General features: G+C 45.8%; 1 protein-coding gene across 2 annotated transcripts in view; it reads right to left on the bottom strand.

The window, feature by feature from the left end:
• Positions 1–17,118, bottom strand: part of LOC309336856 (zinc finger protein RFP-like) — a 210,231-nt gene extending 193,113 nt beyond the window's left edge. Inside the window, exons 1-8 of one of the 2 annotated variants that reach the window (XR_014154074.1) lie at positions 16,654–17,118; positions 13,130–13,225; positions 12,291–12,521; positions 11,129–11,151; positions 10,412–10,527; positions 9,685–9,717; positions 8,550–8,654; positions 5,310–6,181 (exon numbers count right to left, since the gene is read on the bottom strand). Coding sequence is in view for 1 of the 2 variants with exons in the window: in XM_081853293.1 (XP_081709419.1) it covers positions 5,652–6,181; positions 8,550–8,654; positions 9,685–9,717; positions 10,412–10,527; positions 11,129–11,151; positions 12,291–12,521; positions 13,130–13,225; positions 16,654–17,103 (1,584 nt within the window). In the remaining variant the exon portion in view is untranslated. Of the gene's footprint in view, positions 1–5,238; positions 6,182–8,549; positions 8,655–9,684; positions 9,718–10,411; positions 10,528–11,128; positions 11,152–12,290; positions 12,522–13,129; positions 13,226–16,653 lie in introns of those variants that run through there. The other variant, XM_081853293.1, reaches the window with a different exon arrangement.
• Between the last annotated feature and the right edge of the window lie 443 nt (positions 17,119–17,561).

Genomic DNA, 17,561 nt, shown 5'->3' with positions numbered 1-17,561 from the left:
AGGACGTGTGGATCCAGAATCGGCCTCCACAGTCACTTACGGACTCATTGTTAAAACCGTGTTTATGGAAGACAATCTTACTCGGCTAAGAGTGATCACCAAAGAAGAAGACCAGCGCAACTATCACCAGATAGTTCTTGTGGCACTAAGCTTTGTTGTTCATGGGCACCACCTATGTACCTAAACACTGTCAGCTCAACCTCACAGGTCTATCTGCTTTCAGCAAGTCCTACAAAATTCTGGCCTGAGAGTTGCTCCGACAGCTCCCCATTTCCTGCCATTTTCTTAGGATCACGACCCCCACCTGATTTTGACCTTTCACTTGCTGATGTTGCTGACCTTCTGCCCTGTTACTGTTGCCTAAGATCTCACGTGCTGCTTGACCTTCACAATGCTCCTGCCTCTGAGACCTCTAATCCAGATCCGACTTCTCTGAAACTGGACCTTATGTTTTGGATGCCCCTGTCTCCGGCCATTGGATCCTGATCTCTGGAACTTTGACTTCATCTTGACAGCCAGCTTCCCTTGAACTCTGGGCTCCCTGATGGTTTGGAACAGAACTGGGCTGGGATCTGACACAAGCCAACAAATATGTAGGTGCTGTTCGGGACACTTTGGGGTGGTAAAGTGCAGTAAAGTGTGAGTAAAAATAACATACAAATATGAATTATTTTAGGGAAATATATATCTAGGGGGAAATATGCTTTGCAGAAATGTATCTGTTATTTAGGCTATCAAGTAGCAAGCCTGTTGATTTCAAGCACCAGTAGCACCTTAGAGACCAACTAAGAACAAACATACCCAGAACAAACTTAGTTGGTCCTCTAAGGTGCTGCTGGAAAATTGTCTTTTTTCAAATTAATTTTTTTCTTTTTTCTTTTTTAGAAGGATTCTTTTAAAGACTTCCTGGGACAATAAGATTTTATTCTTTTAAGGTAATTTTTAGGAGCTATCTTTTCAAAGAATTTTTTTGTTTATTTATTTTAAGTAAATAAATGTGTATATTAGAAGATTGCACAGAAATGCCCAGGACGTTTAAAACAAAGCAAAGCAAAATGAAACAAAAACACTAACTGATGTAGGAATGCAGAGAACTGAATTTAAGCCTGGGGGGGGGGGGGAATCAGAGTGAAACTGAATTTGCCACATCCGTAGCTGTTGGGACCTCACTTTAATCTCATTTCCTTTGTGAGTGAAATAAAAGAAGATGGTGCCAAGTATCTTTAGTTTCTTTCTTTCTTTAAAGCATTTCTACCCTGCTCTTCAGCCAAAACACCTCTTGGAGCAGTTTACAAACATCAGTAATAAGATGTCCCCTGCTCCTACAATCAAAGAATCGTAGAATCGTAGAACTGGAAGGGACCTCGAGGGTCATCTAGTCCAACCCCCTGCAATGCTAAAGCATCCAAGAAAGATGGCTGTCCAACATCTTCTTAGAAACCTCCATGGAAGGAGAGTCCACAGCCTCCCGAGGTTTTGTACACAAATTTTCTTAAAAGGTAAAGGTAAAGGGACCTCTGACCATTAGGTCCAGTCATGACCGACTCTGGGGTTGTGGCGCTCAGCTCACTTTACTGGCCGAGGGAGCCAGCGTACAGCTTCCGGGTCATGTGGCCAGCAGGACTAAGCCGCTTCTGGTGAATCAGAGCAGCGCACGGAAACTCCGGTTACCTTCCCGCCGGAGCGGTACCTATTTATCTACTTGCACTTTGATGTGCTTTCGAACTGCTACCGTACTTTTCGGACCATAACACGCAGTTTTCCCTCCCTAAAAGATAAAGGGAAATGTGTGTGCGTGTTATGGAGCGAATGCAGGCGGGAGGAGCCGCTCTTGCTGCCTTTTCGGCAGCCTCTCCTCTCCTCCTCCGTCGCTGGGAGGGAAGCCGGCACAGCTGAGCACAGCCTGTCTGCCTGCTTGCTGGCTTGTCTACTCTATGGCTTTTCGGCAGCCTCTCCTCTCCTCCTCCGTCGCTGGGAGGGAAGCCGGCACAGCTGAGCACAGCCTGTCTGCCTGCTTGCTGGCTTGTCTACTCTATGGCTTTTCGGCAGCCTCTCCTCTCCTCCTCCGTCGCTGGGAGGGAAGCCGGCACAGCTGAGCACAGCCTGTCTGCCTGCTTGCTGGCTTGTCTACTCTATGGCTTTTCGGCAGCCTCTCCTCTCCTCCTCCGTCGCTGGGAGGGAAGCCGGCACAGCTGAGCACAGCCTGTCTGCCTGCTTGCTGGCTTGTCTACTCTATGGCTTTTCGGCAGCCTCTCCTCTCCTCCTCCGTCGCTGGGAGGGAAGCCGGCAACAGCTGAGCGCATTCAGATTCTCAGTGTCTGCCTGCTCTATGGTTCTCCCTTACACACATGTAAGCGGCTCTGCTTTCTTTACAATGAGCTGGAAGGAGGGACAAAGAGGGCATCCCCTTCCGTCCATCCCCCAGCACCTCACCGGTAAATTCAAACAAAGCGGCTTACAAGGCTCGTGTCCCTGTGTCTCCTCCTCCTCTTTTTGCTCCCGTTCGAGGCAAGGCAGCTGCACAAATGTGAGTTCCCCCTCTCTCTTCCTTCCCTCCCTCCCTTCCTCTTCCAACTTAAAACAATATTGGGGGGCAGCCAGGTAAGCCCCACCTCACATACCACAATGGGGGGTGGGGGATGACTCCCTCAAATATTTAATGGGGTGAAAACATAATGGCACTTGGTGAAGGAGGAAATCGTTGCACAGTCATTCAAAAAATGTGGCATTAGCAATGGTTTGGATGCAAAAGAAGATGAGATTTTATATGAAGATGGCGAAGAAAGTGATGCCAGTGATTGTGAGCAGCTGAACTTCATAGATTCTGACTCTAGCACTGATGAGTTCTTGGGGTTCACAGAAGACTAGAAGAGTACTCGAACCTAAAATTCTCTCTTCATTTGTTAATGACAGTGATGATGGTTCTTAATGCCACTGTTGACTGCTGTTCACTTTACATGGTTGTAATATGATTCTGATATACCGGTTGTTTATTAAATAGTTTAGTACAACATTTGATTCAGAATATTTTTTTTCCTGTTTTCCTCCTCTAAAAACTATGTGCGTGTTATGGTCAGGTGCGTGTTATAGAGCGAAAAATACGGTAGGTTGGCAGGAGATTTGCCTTTGCATTCTGTTGGCTTCTGTGCTGACTGCAGAGGAAACTCCATTCAATAGGGGGCAGCAGAGAAACACAGGACGCGAGAGCAGAGCTGAAACTAGGCCTTCTGTCACCCCGGTCAAAGACCCAGTTTGGCACCCCAACCCCCTGGGTGCGTGTTTGTGTACATACATACACATACATACATAAACACACACACACTTCAACACATTTATTTGTACAGGGCATAAAAAGTAGGCAATATATCATCTGAATACAAAGGAACCCTAAGCATTATTATGACTGTATGACCAAAGGGAAAATTAGCAGCCTTTCCAGTAAAAGCAAATTGTTTTTCAAAAGTAGAACTTCCATGGGCAGCAATTGTCTATCTGAGGTCAGGTTTTGAATTGGATTTATTTGGTCACATGATCGTTTAATGACTGCATTTTCATAAGGTCAGCCACGATGTTCTGGTTTCCTTTTAAAATGTTTTGTCTCTGTCTCTCTTTGAGGCTTTTTGCCACCCCACCCCTCTTCATGGTTCTGCGCAAACCTTTTCAAGATTCCTTTCAATTTTATTTTTGTTCGATTGCTCATTTTAGGAAATGATAATTTTGTAGTCATTTTAGGTTCCATGTAAGGTGAAGAAATAAATCTCCCCCCCAACAAATTGTGAAATTTGGCTTTCACGACATGTCTTGCTGTTTCTATTTTTCTACACTGTCTTTTCTCTGTTTATTTGAAAAAGACAATTCCTGTACTGCTCCTATGTTTTGTAACTTTTAATGTTTCTTTTTTTTCTTGTTTGTTTGTACTTTATATTAATAAAAACTATTTTTAAAAAGGAGGTTTCTTCTATGGGGATTCCAAATCCTACTCGGGGTTGGGGCGGGCAGGCAGAGCAACAACATTGCTGCTTTCCTGGAAGGTGTGGTGTGGTGTGAAGAAGTCTAGATTTAGGGCCACCAACCTCAATCTTCCCTGATCGGACCTCCCTGTCACCTCCTTGCTATGTGTACAGCATATATTCAATAAGAAGGGGTCGTCTGAGGGCAAAACTAGCCTGTGTTAATTTCAAATCTGTGCAGGACTGTTGTGTTTTTTTAATACACCAATTGCCAGCGGGATCTCCATTCAAGAATAAGGCCCCTTGAGTGGGTTATTCCACCTGCCTGCCAGTGTCCCTTGTGCACTACTTCCTGAGCACCCGATGGACGGCAGTTTTTCGGGTCCTTGGGAACCGCATTGCAGGGGGTTTCCGATGGCCCTATACTCAGCAGGAAGCTCAGGAAGTGCTGAGCGTTGGGCTTGCAAAGCACTTTTGCACCATGCTTCCCAAATGCCCACCGACCCACTCGGCACTTTCCAGGCACCAAGCCAAAGCTGCTTCCTTCAGGGATCATCTGTGCAACTGGCTTCCTCGCGCGAAATTCTGCTGTGCAGCTGATCCAACAATGTCCATCTCCTTGCCCCACACCTGATACACTATTTGATGCCAGGTGTGGGGCAAGGGGGTATGCACTGAGGGAAACTGCCTCAAGTTCCAATTTGGGACCAGTGCTGGGCTAAATCTGGCCTGCAGGCTGGAGGATCTCTATCCTTCAAGCCTTCTTGTATAATAATAATTATTTTTTGGTATAATTTTCTTGTTTTACATTTTAGAATACAGTGGTACCTCGGGTTACAGACGCTTCAGGTTACAGACTCCGCTAACCCAGAAATATTACCTCAGGTTAAGAACTTTACCTCAGGATGATAACAGAAATCGTGCGGCTGCAGCGGGAGGCCCCATTAGCTAAAGTGGTACCTCAGGTTAAGAACAGTTTCAGGTTAAGAACAGACCTCCACAATGAATTAAGTTCTTAACCTGAGGTACCACTGTATTCATTTAACTTCCCTTCTTCTCTTTCCATGGTTCATTTTGCATGCCACAAATCCCTGCATATTTTACATAAAATAAACCATTGAGTATTCCATTATTGCATCCATCAAAACTTATTTACACTGTTGAATTTATCTTAATGCTGCCAATGTTTTCAAGTTTAAAGGACATTTCCCCTTTAGGTTGTTACTCTAGGCTCAGATTTTCACCTCAGTAGGCGGAACATAGCCAGGGATAAGGACCACAGACTTTTTTGGACGAGGGCACATCTCAAGTTTTGAGGGTGTGCTGTCGGTACCAGTAACAAAATGGCTGCCACAGGACCATAACAAAACATGGCTGCCATAATACAATATGAGAGGGAATACAGTGGTGATGAAGCTTTTCCCATGACTGTATTTTCATACTAGAAGAGGCTTAGCCTGTTGGATTTCTGCCTGCCAGGCCATTGTTAAAAGCACAAGAACACTGTTCTTCCCACATGCCAACCCGCTCTTGCCCCACAGATGGAAAGGCCCAAATTTCTGTGGCCATTCCTCCCTGAGCGCCATTCCACAGCTCTTTGCTTGGATCTCATACAGTTGCGTGGGAAGTGCAAAAGCAACTCTTTTTCGGGGCATTGGGGGCGATTGGGGAGGGGGCTGTGAGGAGTTGTGCCCTCAAGATTCAGCAACTCAGTTCAGCTCCTTGCCCGACCAAGAAAAAGGGCCGGATTTCCTCCCCAAAGAAGGACGCTTTCGGGAAAGTGAAGATCAAGACATCTCCTTCGACATCAAAAAATCCCACAGAACCCCTTTCATAGTCCAGAGTCACCCGGATCTTCCTGAGCTCATGATTTAAGAGCAAAGGCGTCCGCTCAGGGGCGGTAAAAGCCCAAAGTCCATACAATGAGCCAACTATGGCTTTTCCGACAGCCCAGATTCCTACACTGGGTTGAAGGCTGACCTGTCCCTTCCTCGGGGTCGACTCGCGTGCCACCCCCACTGCCCACGTGGCATTTTTCTCTCCCCCAACTTCCACTTCCCACCATTTTCTTACTGCACGGAATCTCTCGCTGCCCAGCACGTAGGTCTTCGGATCAAATCTCTTTCGGCTGTCGGGAAGATTTTGCCTTTCCCCTCCACACCTCACACTCTTCCCATCTTCAGAGAGAATGAGGTAGTCATTTGCTGTTTCTGGATCCAAAACTATATTCACTGTAAGAGAGAGAGAGATTCACACAGAGAGAGAGAGGGAGCCAGATCAGTGTTTGAATTATAGGGCAAGGTGCATGTGTGCATCTATATTTTGTGGTACCCTATAGGTTTTTTGTGTGCTTAGAAAAGCTACTGAGGGGGTTATGGATTGGCTACGATTTGGAGGGAGGGGTGGGAGCCAGGGCTAGGAAATGGCAAATTACAGTGGTGCCTCGCAAGACGAAATTAATCCGTTCCGTGAGGCTCTTCGTCTAGCGGTTTTTTCGTCTTGCGAAGCAAGTCCATTGACAGCTTAGCGGATTACCGCTATTAGCGGTTTAGCGGCTTTTAGCGGATCAGCTGATAAGCGGCTTAGCGGCTTAGGAAAAGGGGGGGAGGGGAAAAAACCCGCAGGAACTCGCAAGACATTTCGTCTTGCGAAGCAAGCCCATAGGGAAATTCGTTTTGCGAAGCGCCTCCAAAACGGAAAACCCTTTCGTCTAGCGGGTTTTCCGTCTTGCGAGGCGTTCGTCTTGCGGGGCACCACTGTACCAAATTTTGGTTTATCTTTTCTACTCCTAAATTCAGTTCTTCACATTTTCACATTCCTTTGCAATTTTTTTTTTAAGTACTCGTGAAAATCCATCTGTGTTGCTAGTGCGAATTTCTCCTAACACTTTTTCTTTTTGCATGTTCAAACACCTAGGGACGCGGGTGGCGCTGTGGTCTAAACCACTGAGCCTCTTGGGCCTGCCAATCAGAAGGTCAGCAGTTTGAATTCCCACGGTGGGGTGAGCTCCCATTGCCAGGTCCCAGCTCCTGCCAACCTAGCAGTAAGAAAGCACACCAAAAAGTGCAAGTAGATAAATAGGTACTGCTCCCTCGGGAAGGTAAACGGCGTTTCCTTGCGCTGCTCTGGTTTTGGTGTTCCATTGCACCAGAAGCGGCTTAGTCATGCTGGCCACATGACCGGGGGGCGGGGAACTGTCTGCAGAGCAGACAAACGCCGGCTCCCTCGGCCTGTAAAGTGAGATGAGTGCCACAACCCCAGAGTCGTTCACAACTGGACTTAACTGTCAGGGGTCCTTTACCTTTTTTTACACGTTGCATCCTTGGAGAACTGTGCGGCAAAATTTGGAGGAGTGCAAATTCCGAAGGAGGCTGACATCACAGTTTGCGTATACTTTCAGGAAGTGTGAATTAGGTAAGATTCGCCTTTCCACGTGAACTGACCTGAATTTCTCCCCATCCTTAGTCAGAGCGGAGCTTATGGATTTCGTTAAGGTGGTGAGGCTCAGAGGGCAGTGACTTGCCCAAGGAACGAAGTAGGAGACTGCATTCCTACACTTGCTAGCTTGGAAATGAATCCCTCTGAACTCCATAGAACCTATTGTTAAAACTTTTGGAAGGCGATGAACCTTTGAAGTGCTTTCGCCTCTTGCACAGCTTAGCAGAGTACAGAAGAGTATCGCAGCGATTGTTGAGCAACTCTTGAGATTGCCCAGCTGAACGACGAGCAGAAACAAAAATGCTGACTAGTAACTTGGTTCTTCTTGTTTTATTATTTACTGCAGCAAACATACAGGCTATTCACAAGTTACTTTTTACAACACGATTTCTTCACTCTCAGTAACTCCTCAGCACTAACCACACCACACTAACACTCTCCAACACACACCAGTGTTATAGGTCATGCCTGCATAAGGAACTCAGACAATCACTTGGTTGTTGCTGGGTCTCCTTATCTCTAGGCAGATTCCTTTCATGTCCTGTATTCCCATGCTGTGGAGATTCTAATTGCAAACGTGCTAAGCTGCCTGCAGATCATGGATTCCAACACCCAGGTAGGATTGCTTTGTGTATCTCCATCTGCTGGTGGGAGGGGTGAACAGCCTCTGGAGCTATGAAGAGGGAAGGAAGGAAGACCAGAGGGAAGAGGGAACAGAAGAAATAGGAGCAGGAGAGAGTTTAAAAGGGGGGGGGAGAGTGGCTCACACTCCTCTATGGTCTCTGATGGGTTTTTATTAGGTAAGTGTGGGAATATATTAACTATTAACATGTCTGCCTCCATTGTTGGTCAGAGAGAGAGAGAGAGAGAGAGAGAGAGAGAGAGAGAGAGAGAGAGAGAGAGAGAACAGGAAATATTTATTCCCTTCTTCCCCCTCAGGAGAGAAGGGGAAATGACACCACACACTGACACACTGCCCTCTCTACCAATTATATTTCTATGGTCTGTGGCCTATCAGCAAGACAGCTCTATGGTCTTAACTCCTTCACATGCTAACTAGTAAGTATGTGCATTATTATTGTAGATTTGACTGCAAAATCTCCCCCACATTTTCTCACACAAACAAATGGGGGGGGGGGAATCCACCCCCAAGCAGAGTACCTGATGCTATTTTCCCAAGTGTTCCCAAGTTGCTCTTCTCCCTCATGAAGCACATTTCACCTTGTTGTATGCTCTCTGGTGTTGAGGAGGGCATGGCAGAGCCAGCTGCAATAGCAAGGAACTTGATTAGTTGGGGACATCTTTAAGAAATGGCCAAGTAAGACACTTAACAGTTGTGCTCTAGTTGACTACGGCATTGCTTTCATCCTGTCTGTCTTGTCTGTCCCCTGTCCCATTTGCTGTCAAGGGTCTGACTCCGTGAGACTCAGGGGAAGAGGCTGTGGGTATTCCACAGAAGCATTAGCTAGCATGGTGATCAGTGTCAATGGATCTGATTGTACGTATCTTTACTTCAAAGACGATGAAGGACTGGTCTTGGGTCTGGAGACATTAAACACTTGGTTACTTTGAACTGTGTGGGAGGAGTTTCCCCCTTAACGCACTCTGGAAGATGCTGTTCAGATGGGAGAAGGAAATCTCTGATGACTCTGATTGCTGTGCTCATAACACACATCAGTTGAGATGTGGTGAACTCCCAGCTGACTTCAGCAAGCCACAGCATTCCAGCATTCCCATTACATTTTATGAAAACATTGGGACGGGGGAGTGTTTCAGAAAAATCAATGCCAAATAATGAAGATTACTCAGAATTCTAAATAGAGAAATAGATAAAAAGAATGCTCAATTGTCAAGCTTCAGCTACTCTTGTTTGCTTCCCAGTCCTCCAGTTCTGAGAGAGTTAGAAGACAAAACCAGAGTTTTGGAGCAGAGTTTAGGGATGTGACAGGCTGTAAAAGGCAGCAAGATGGAAAGAAAACCAGAGCACGAGGGTTGGTTCCTGTTTTGAATGCAAGGCTGTGGCTATGGGAGAAACAAGACTCTCTTGGGTTGTCCGCCTTGTGAACCCCTCCACCATAGGCTCAGAATGTATATATGTGTGAATAAACCATATATCCTAAAGACACAACAGTCTCTGCTGTGCCTCATTTCCCAAAAGAAAATCAAACCCTGGGGAGGCAGCTTGGGACCCCAGCAATCTTGTGCTGCTGGGAGATTGAAGTGGGGAACACTGCAAAACCCTCCCATATCTCATCTGCAAAAACTGTTTAAAGATCTGTCAAACCTGGAAATGTACCTTTCTTTCCTTGAGGTCCAGAGAGCACAACGTCTGAGGAAAAAGGTGAAATGAGGAAACAGTCAATACTCATACTTGGCTCCAAGGGCAATACTTTAGATATAGAATGTTTGCAAGTGAGTTCAGGCCTAAATCTAAAATGTAGCCATAGTACTCCATCTTTCTCCCTCTTTCAGCATTAGCATTGAGTGTTATGAAAGCATGTTTGGGGTGGGGGACACAGAAAAAAGTTGCCTCCCCCAGCTCTGAGAGAGTTAGAAGACAAAACCACTATTTTGGAGCAGAGTTTAGGGATGTGACAGGCTGTAAAAGGCAGCAAGATGGAAAGAGAATCAGAGCACAATGGTGGGTTCCTGTTTTGAATGCAAGGCTGGGGCTATGGGAGAAACAAGACTCTCTTGGGGTGCCTGTGAACCCCTCCATTGTAGGCTCAGATTGTATATATGTGTAAATAAACCATATATCCTAAGGACACCACAGTCTCTGCTGTGCCTCATTTGCCAATAGGAAGCTCGAACCCTGGGGAAGCAGCCTGGGACCCCGGAATATTCACCATTTGGAAATTGGCAAGGCATGCAACTCTATCTATCTATCATCTATCTATCTATCTATCTATCTATCTATCTATCTATCTATCTATCATCTATCATCTATCTATCTATCTATCATCCATCATCTCTATCTATCCATCTATCCCATATCTACATCATACAGTGATATTTGTTACCTTTAAATTTCTCGGTCTCCTTCTCCAAAAAAGGATGCATTTTGGAGAAATTATCTATTTGCTCTTCTAATCCAGGAGGAAAAGCATTCATGGTTTTATATTCATTTTCATTACACCTAGGAAGAAGAAAGTGAAGAAAGTGAAGTTTATTGTGCTCCATCAGGTCATTCTCAAGTCATTCTTAATTCAGTCATCAGAATGAAGGAGAAAAGTGGAAGCAGCAGGAAGATACCAAGGGCTCGTCCACGATAGGTTTTTCTTTCATTCCCCCTGGTTTCCCCACGAAAGTCCCCACTGTTTACCGCTGAATTGGAACAAAGGTCAGTCGGATTTTCTGTGGATTGACAGCTGAATAGAAGCAAACATTTTAAGAATGAACCCCACAAAGCCAGTCTTCCTCCTTCTCGTCACTTCCTCACGGCCCTACTATGTGTTTTATATGCATTCTCCCCCCCAAAAAATCTTATCCATTTTGGTATGCTGTTCTATGCATACCTCAATGCACTTTTTGTGCATTTCCCCATACGAAAAAATGCATCACAAGATTTGTAAAATTGTGCAGTCAGATTGGTAACTGTTTTTTTGATCTGCTTATTGCTCTGTAAACTCTGAATTAGATTGGTTCAAATAAAAGTATAGACCAAATCAATTTATCCCTTACCTCCAAGGAAGGAAATTAATATTATTCATTTTCATATTCATATCAAAGCCACCTACCTTTCCAGCATGCTTCTCATATTCTAAATGGAAGAGACAGAAGGAGAGAAATTCAGTCCCTTGCACCAGTTGCCTCCAGCAGTTTATTACTTTCCCCTTTGCTTTATATATTAACCAAATACTGAACTGCACATGCCTACTGTAAATACTTCTATAGACTATAGACTGATGAACAGCCCTTCCCCAGAGGACAACCTGGAGGGTTTCGTTGCACCATTGCTGACCTGCAAGAATTCAGTCACTGGCTGCTTCTGTTTCTCCTCCAGCTGCTTAATTAAACTACAAAAGCCCAGACATTTACTTCTAAATTTGAAAATCCCCCTGAATGGGCATGTAGGCCCCCCTCTCTGCCCCAGAACCCCACCCCCAGTTATGCTTCGTCATGGAATGGGATCTTCTGCCAACTGCAAGTGATCCCGGGCTATGCTCTGCTGCTGGCTCCCACCACTGGTGCTGCCAGCCTGAGAGCAGATGTCTACCTGATACTGCTGACGATGTATATTGCTCTACACACAACAGTGAGGGCATGTTTGAATTGGGTAGAGGGAGAACTCAACTGGCCAGTGTTGCTGGTGCCAGTGCTAGCACAAAAACTCCCTGGATCCATTGTAATTTGGCAAGCTTCATCCCTACCGGAGGAGCAGCTTTTCCTGCAAATTCCATCCACTTCTATCAAAAGGGAGTATGGGTGTAATAGATGTTTTAAATTTTCCAAGTACTGAAGCTGGGGAATGAAGAAATTCTGGACCCGGAAGCAGAACAGGGAAGCCTTCCCAATGGTCAACTTGAATCATGCAGTTTGATGAAGCTCCAAATCACAGTTTGGAACAAAATGTGTGACCAATGCACATCCCTACTATGAATTCAATGGTACCTCTAGTTACGAACTTAATTCATTCCGGAGGTCCCTTCTTAACCCGAAACTGTTCTTAACTAGAAGTGTGTTGCACCGCCGGCACACGATTTCCGTTCTCATCCTGGGGCAAAATTTTCAACTCGAGGTAACTCTTCGAGGTTAGCGGAGTTTGTAACCTGAAGCGTTTGTAACCTGAGGCGTTTGTAACTTGAGGTACTACTGTACTTCTGTAAACCAATAGAGTGGTTGGGGGTTCAACCCTTACCTGTATGACAACCTGGACTATTTAATTGTGGCAACTCTTACCTGCAAGAATTCAGTCGCTGGCTGTTTCTTTTTCTCCTCCAGCTCCTTAATAAGGTCATTGATAGACGACATTTCCTCAGAGAGTTTTGCAATATGTTTGTCCTCCCAGGATTTAATCTCATCGTCCAGTTCCTTTAATCGAGCCAGCAGGAAGCACTCTTGTTCTTCCAGAAACTGGTGCAATTGCTTGAAATCAGCCATGAGCTTCTGCCTCTCCATGCCTGTCTGCTTCTGGAAAGAGAGTGTCATGGCCAGACAAAGACATTTAGATGTCCCCTTAATTCCATGTGCACAAGCAGGGCCGTTGATATTTACTTCATTGCTAACAATGGTACAGGAATTCAGTCACAGCTGAGGGTGGCAGGCAGGCTGGCTTAGCAGGACACAGCCTCTTTGCTTGGCTCAGTCCTCAGTATTTTCCTGCTGCTCACCTACCAATCTATTAAGCTGCTGCTGTTCTCTATTCGCTGGCATCTTCAGCCTGCCTTGGCCACCTCACTCTGCCTAATAGTAGGGCCTGGAGGAAGTGACGGGAAGGAGGAAGACTGTCTTGGTGGGGTTCATTTTGTTCTTAAAGGATTAATGCTGGCATGGCTGGACATTTTTGGACTCAAGTACTACATTTGGCGTTAGACGGCCCTATCAATTTTAGCCTATCCTGCTCTTCAAGGTCTGAAGCAGAGACCTTTCCCAACTCTACCACCCATTATCCATTTAATTGATAATGCCAATGATCAAACCTGGAACACTGTGCAAGCAAAGCATAGGCTCCACCACAGAATTAAGGCCTCACTCTGTCAATATAACCATCCTGGAGAGGCAAGAAGATTTGCACCTACCAGCAGATTCTGGCTTTCGGTCTCCCTCTTCAGTTTAGAAGACAGAATTTCTTCTCTCTGTTTGTTCAGGAACTCCAAATGACGCAGGATTCTACCCTGGGATGGCCAAGAAGGCATTTGGGTTAATTTTGGCAATAGAGATATACTCATAAACTGTAACAGCCGTGTGTGTTCAAGAAACCAAGAACATGAAGGATGAGGAGAGTCTAGGAAACTTCCATTCTCGGTGTAGAATTAAATCAGTGTTCACATATGCATATTTATATAGCTAATAATTCCTTTTCTGATTAAATCTGGGGGAAACAAGAGGGCTCAAAATTATGGGGACACAGTGTAAGAGATAAAAAGTTTGTTCATATACCAGGTTTGCACAAAACAGAGTATCTGTACGGGATTTGGATTCAGATCCTGGCCCAAGTCAGTCACCCTCTCACATTTTCTGCACCAAACCATGCTCTTCTCCAAAGTTAAACTGGGGTATGAACCAGAGGTTGTGGCTGGTGCATTGCCCTATTCAGACCTCATTCTTTGTCCTTTTTCTTTTAAGAAAAACAGCTTGCAGTATTCACCATGAAGTTATCACAGGAAGTGCCACAATTTCCACATTTAGGGTGGAAAGGTGCTGGTTCCCCCGAGTTCCCCCAGAAGAAACTGCACTGGCCCTAATAACATCCTTTACCCCTCATAACTTCACAACACTTGCTCCTCCTTTCCCCCTTGCAGTATTTTGCAGGTAGAACTTCCTGGGCCTCTGCTAATAGGAAGCTTAATGGTTCTGCAGCAGAATTGTGAGCCGCATGGCTACATTGCTAATACCTGATACCTATGCTCTGGGGTTTTTAGACATATCTAGAAAGAGGGGAAGCGGTCTTATACTGTGTTATATGTTCCTCTGGTCCAACTAGCTCAGTACTGGCTCATAGCTGTCAACTTTTCCCTTTTCTTGCGAGGAATCCTATTTGGAATAAGGGAATTCCCCTTAAAAAAGGGGGAACGTTGACGGCTATGTACTGGCTGTACTGACTGGATTTCAGGTCCAGTATATCCCCAGCCCTACCTAGAAATGCTAAGGATTTCTGCATTCAAGATTGGGCTACTATGACACTTACTTACTTACTTACTTACTTACTTACTTACTTCATTTATATACTGCCCTATACCTGAAGAACTCACAGAACAAAATCAGAATATAAAACCACAAAATATATAATCAAAATAAAAACAACCCCATACCCACCAAAAAAGAACGTTTTATTTTTTGAAATAATTTTTAATTTTTATTTTGCAACACAAACACACACACTAACAAAAAGAAAAAGGAAACATAAAACATAAAGAAAAAAAAACAATATCAAAGGTAAATACAAAATCTTATACTAAGCAAATATTAAACAATATGTACCGTAAATTTCGCTCCATAACACGCAGATTTTTCCTCCCAGAAAGTAAGGGGAAATGTCTGTGCGTGTTATGGAGCGAATGCCTACAGATGGCGGGGGAATCTGCTGCAGTTGTGAGCAGTCGGTGGCTTGCTTTGAAACAGCAAAGCGGGTGTAAGCGGCTCCTGTCAGCGAGCCGAGCTGGGGAGGAGGGAGAGAAGCAGAGCGGGCTTGGCTGCTTTAAAAAAACCCCGTCCTCTATGTTCCTCTCTCCTCCCCACTGATCTGCTAAGTAGCAGCGAAGCTTTTCAGCCAGCCTAGCCGGGAGGAGGGAGAGAAGCAGAGCGGGGTTGGCTGCTTTAAAAAAACCCCGTCCTCTATGTTCCTCTCTCCTCCCCACTGATCTGCTAAGTAGCAGCGAAGCTTTTCAGCCAGCCTAGCCGGGAGGAGGGAGAGAAGCAGAGCGGGGTTGGCTGCTTTAAAACAACCCCGTACTCTCTGTCCCTGCCTGCAGTTTTTTGCTGTCCGATTTTGGATTAGCCACTGTAGGGGCTGTGTGTGTGTGTGCTTGAGCTATTGTTCTCCTCCTCCTGCTTCCCCTTCGCCCCTGCACTCTCCCTCCGACTTTAGAATTGACACTCTGTGTCTGTGTGCGTGAGAGAGAGGGCTCCTTCTCCTCCTCCTGCTTCGCATTCACTCTCCCTGCGCTGTCCCTCCGACTTTAGAATTGACACTCTGTGTGTCTCTGTGTGTGAGAGGGCTCCTTCTCCTTCTCTTGCTTCCCGTTCACTCCCCCAGCGCCCTGCGACTTTAGGGCCAGTTCCCTCTCTGCCTGTGTGTGTGTTTTGACCTCACTGCGCTTGTTGGGGGAGAGTGTTGGTCGCAATTTTTCTTGATTTGTCTCAGAGTGGTTACTATCATGGTTTCCTTGCCGGGGAGGAGGGAGAGACGCAGAGCCTGCTTGTTCTAAAGGAGCAAAGCTGGAGAGGAGCCTCTCCTGCATTATCAGCAGCATCCTTCTCCACACCCCCCACGCGAGCTCCTTGTCCCTTGAGTTCTTTTCCTTCCCTCCCCACTTAAAACGTGGTTACAAAGCACGGATCCACATGGATCCTCAGGATTTTTGCACTAGGTCACCCCAAATTCACCATCAGATCACATAGCATATCCATGGCTACAGCCTGCACCAAAACACACACGCACCCACTGTTTCATGGGGTCGCAATGGCGCAAAAACGTGGTTACAAAGCATGGATCCACATGGATCCTCAGGATTTTTGCATTGGGCTACCCCAAACTCACCGTCAGATCACATGTCTGTGACCACAGCATGAACCACAAAAATCATATATCCACTGTTTCATTTAGAATATTTTTTTCTTGTTTTCCTCCTCTAAAAACTATGTGCGTGTTATGGTCAGGTGCGTGTTATAGAGCGAAAAATACGGTATATACCATATTTCAGTTCTTCTTTTCTTCCAATTGACTTCCTTCATCAGTACAGTTCTACTTTCATATTTAGTAAACTGTTTCCTTCTCTTTTCATTTTCACCCCTTTTTTCTTTCTGTTTTTTAGCTTTTACCCGATAGTTCGTTTTGCAAAAGTTAATCAAAACAAGTCCAAGTATTAATTTGAGGGCGCTGCTTTTTAAGGTAATCTCTATATTTTTCTTTTCGGAATTTTGGTTTGGTCTGACCTTTAATTGCACCTGTCCTTCGGACCAATTTTAGATAGTCAAATAATTTATCTTGCCATTATTTTTTGGTCGGTATTACTTCTTTGCACGGGGGAGGAATGAGCCACTCATGGCTCACAACTCCCAAGCCTCTCCCAAGCTGGTAAAACAAAGGGAGAAGGGGGAGAATATTGCCAGCACAGCAGCGTAGCTCCCTTCCTTACCCCAACGGCTCGGGGTAGGCTTGGGGGTCACGGGCAGGCGGTGCACCGAATGTCACCCCCCCCTCAGTGAGGGCACTTGGAGCGACCCGCCCACCCACACCTCCACCCCCTTCCTGCACCCCTGAAAACACCCACCTGAATGTCACCTAGAGAAAAATGCAGCCCTCAGGCTGAAATATTTTCCCCATCCTTAGGATAACTGAGCATCCCTTGGAAGCCTGGTCCCCAGTCCTACAGCTCCGTACCTGATACTCGTCAAAGGCCTCCTCCTTTGGGATCACTATAAGCTCCTTGGATTTGTCGCACACCACACAGATGGGGGCTCGGTCGCCTTCGCCAAACAGCTTCAGGGGCTCCTGGTGTCTCTCGCAAACCCTTCCCAGCACTTCCGCCCCTCTGGCCATCTGAAGGCTGAATTTCTTGACTATTTCCACAATGCTTGCCAGTTGCCGGTTGGGCTTGACATTCCTTTGCTGACAAGGTTCCCTGCACTGAGGGCACAAAGCATCTCCATCTGATTTTCCCCAAGTCTCAGTGATGCAGGTTTGGCAGAAATTGTGGCCACATTCTATGATCACTGGGTCTTTGAAATACTCCCGGCAGATGCGGCATGTCGTTTCCTCGCAGAGGTTCTGGACTGGACTCTCGCCTGCCATTTCATCTGCCTGAAACGGGAATAAAAGGCTTAGTTTCATTTCTCCGGTTTAAAGTCCCAGGTTAGGCCTTTCCCTGCCTCTGGGTGACTCATAGTGTTTGCAAAGCAGCAGCATAAACCAGGAGAAACCCTCACGGTGTTCAGCTTCACATCCGTACCATGAATTCCAGGTGCATGGTGTCTGCCAAAGAGTTCTGGCACTGGCCATTTACCTCAAAAAGCTACACTTCCCAGCACCCTTAACTACAGTCCCCAGGAAAAAGTGAGCGAGAGCCGTGTGGCCATCATGAGGCTAATAAAGGGTCAAATACTAACTGACTGGAGCAGGCGGAAAAGGAAGTAAAGCCTGAGAAAAACCAATTGTTTATCTGAGAAGGAATTAGTGAGGGAAGAATTGGTTTCCTGTCTCCCACCCCCAGTTCTCATACAGTTTCTTCTTGCAAACACTGTTGCTCCAGTCCCAAATGTTAACAGGATTTGGGGACAACTAACTTTGAC

Source organism: Podarcis erhardii (genome assembly GCF_964252035.2).
Source record: "Podarcis erhardii genome assembly, chromosome: 2".
NCBI lineage: Eukaryota > Metazoa > Chordata > Lepidosauria > Squamata > Lacertidae > Podarcis > Podarcis erhardii.
This window is presented reverse-complemented; position numbering and strand designations above follow the sequence as displayed.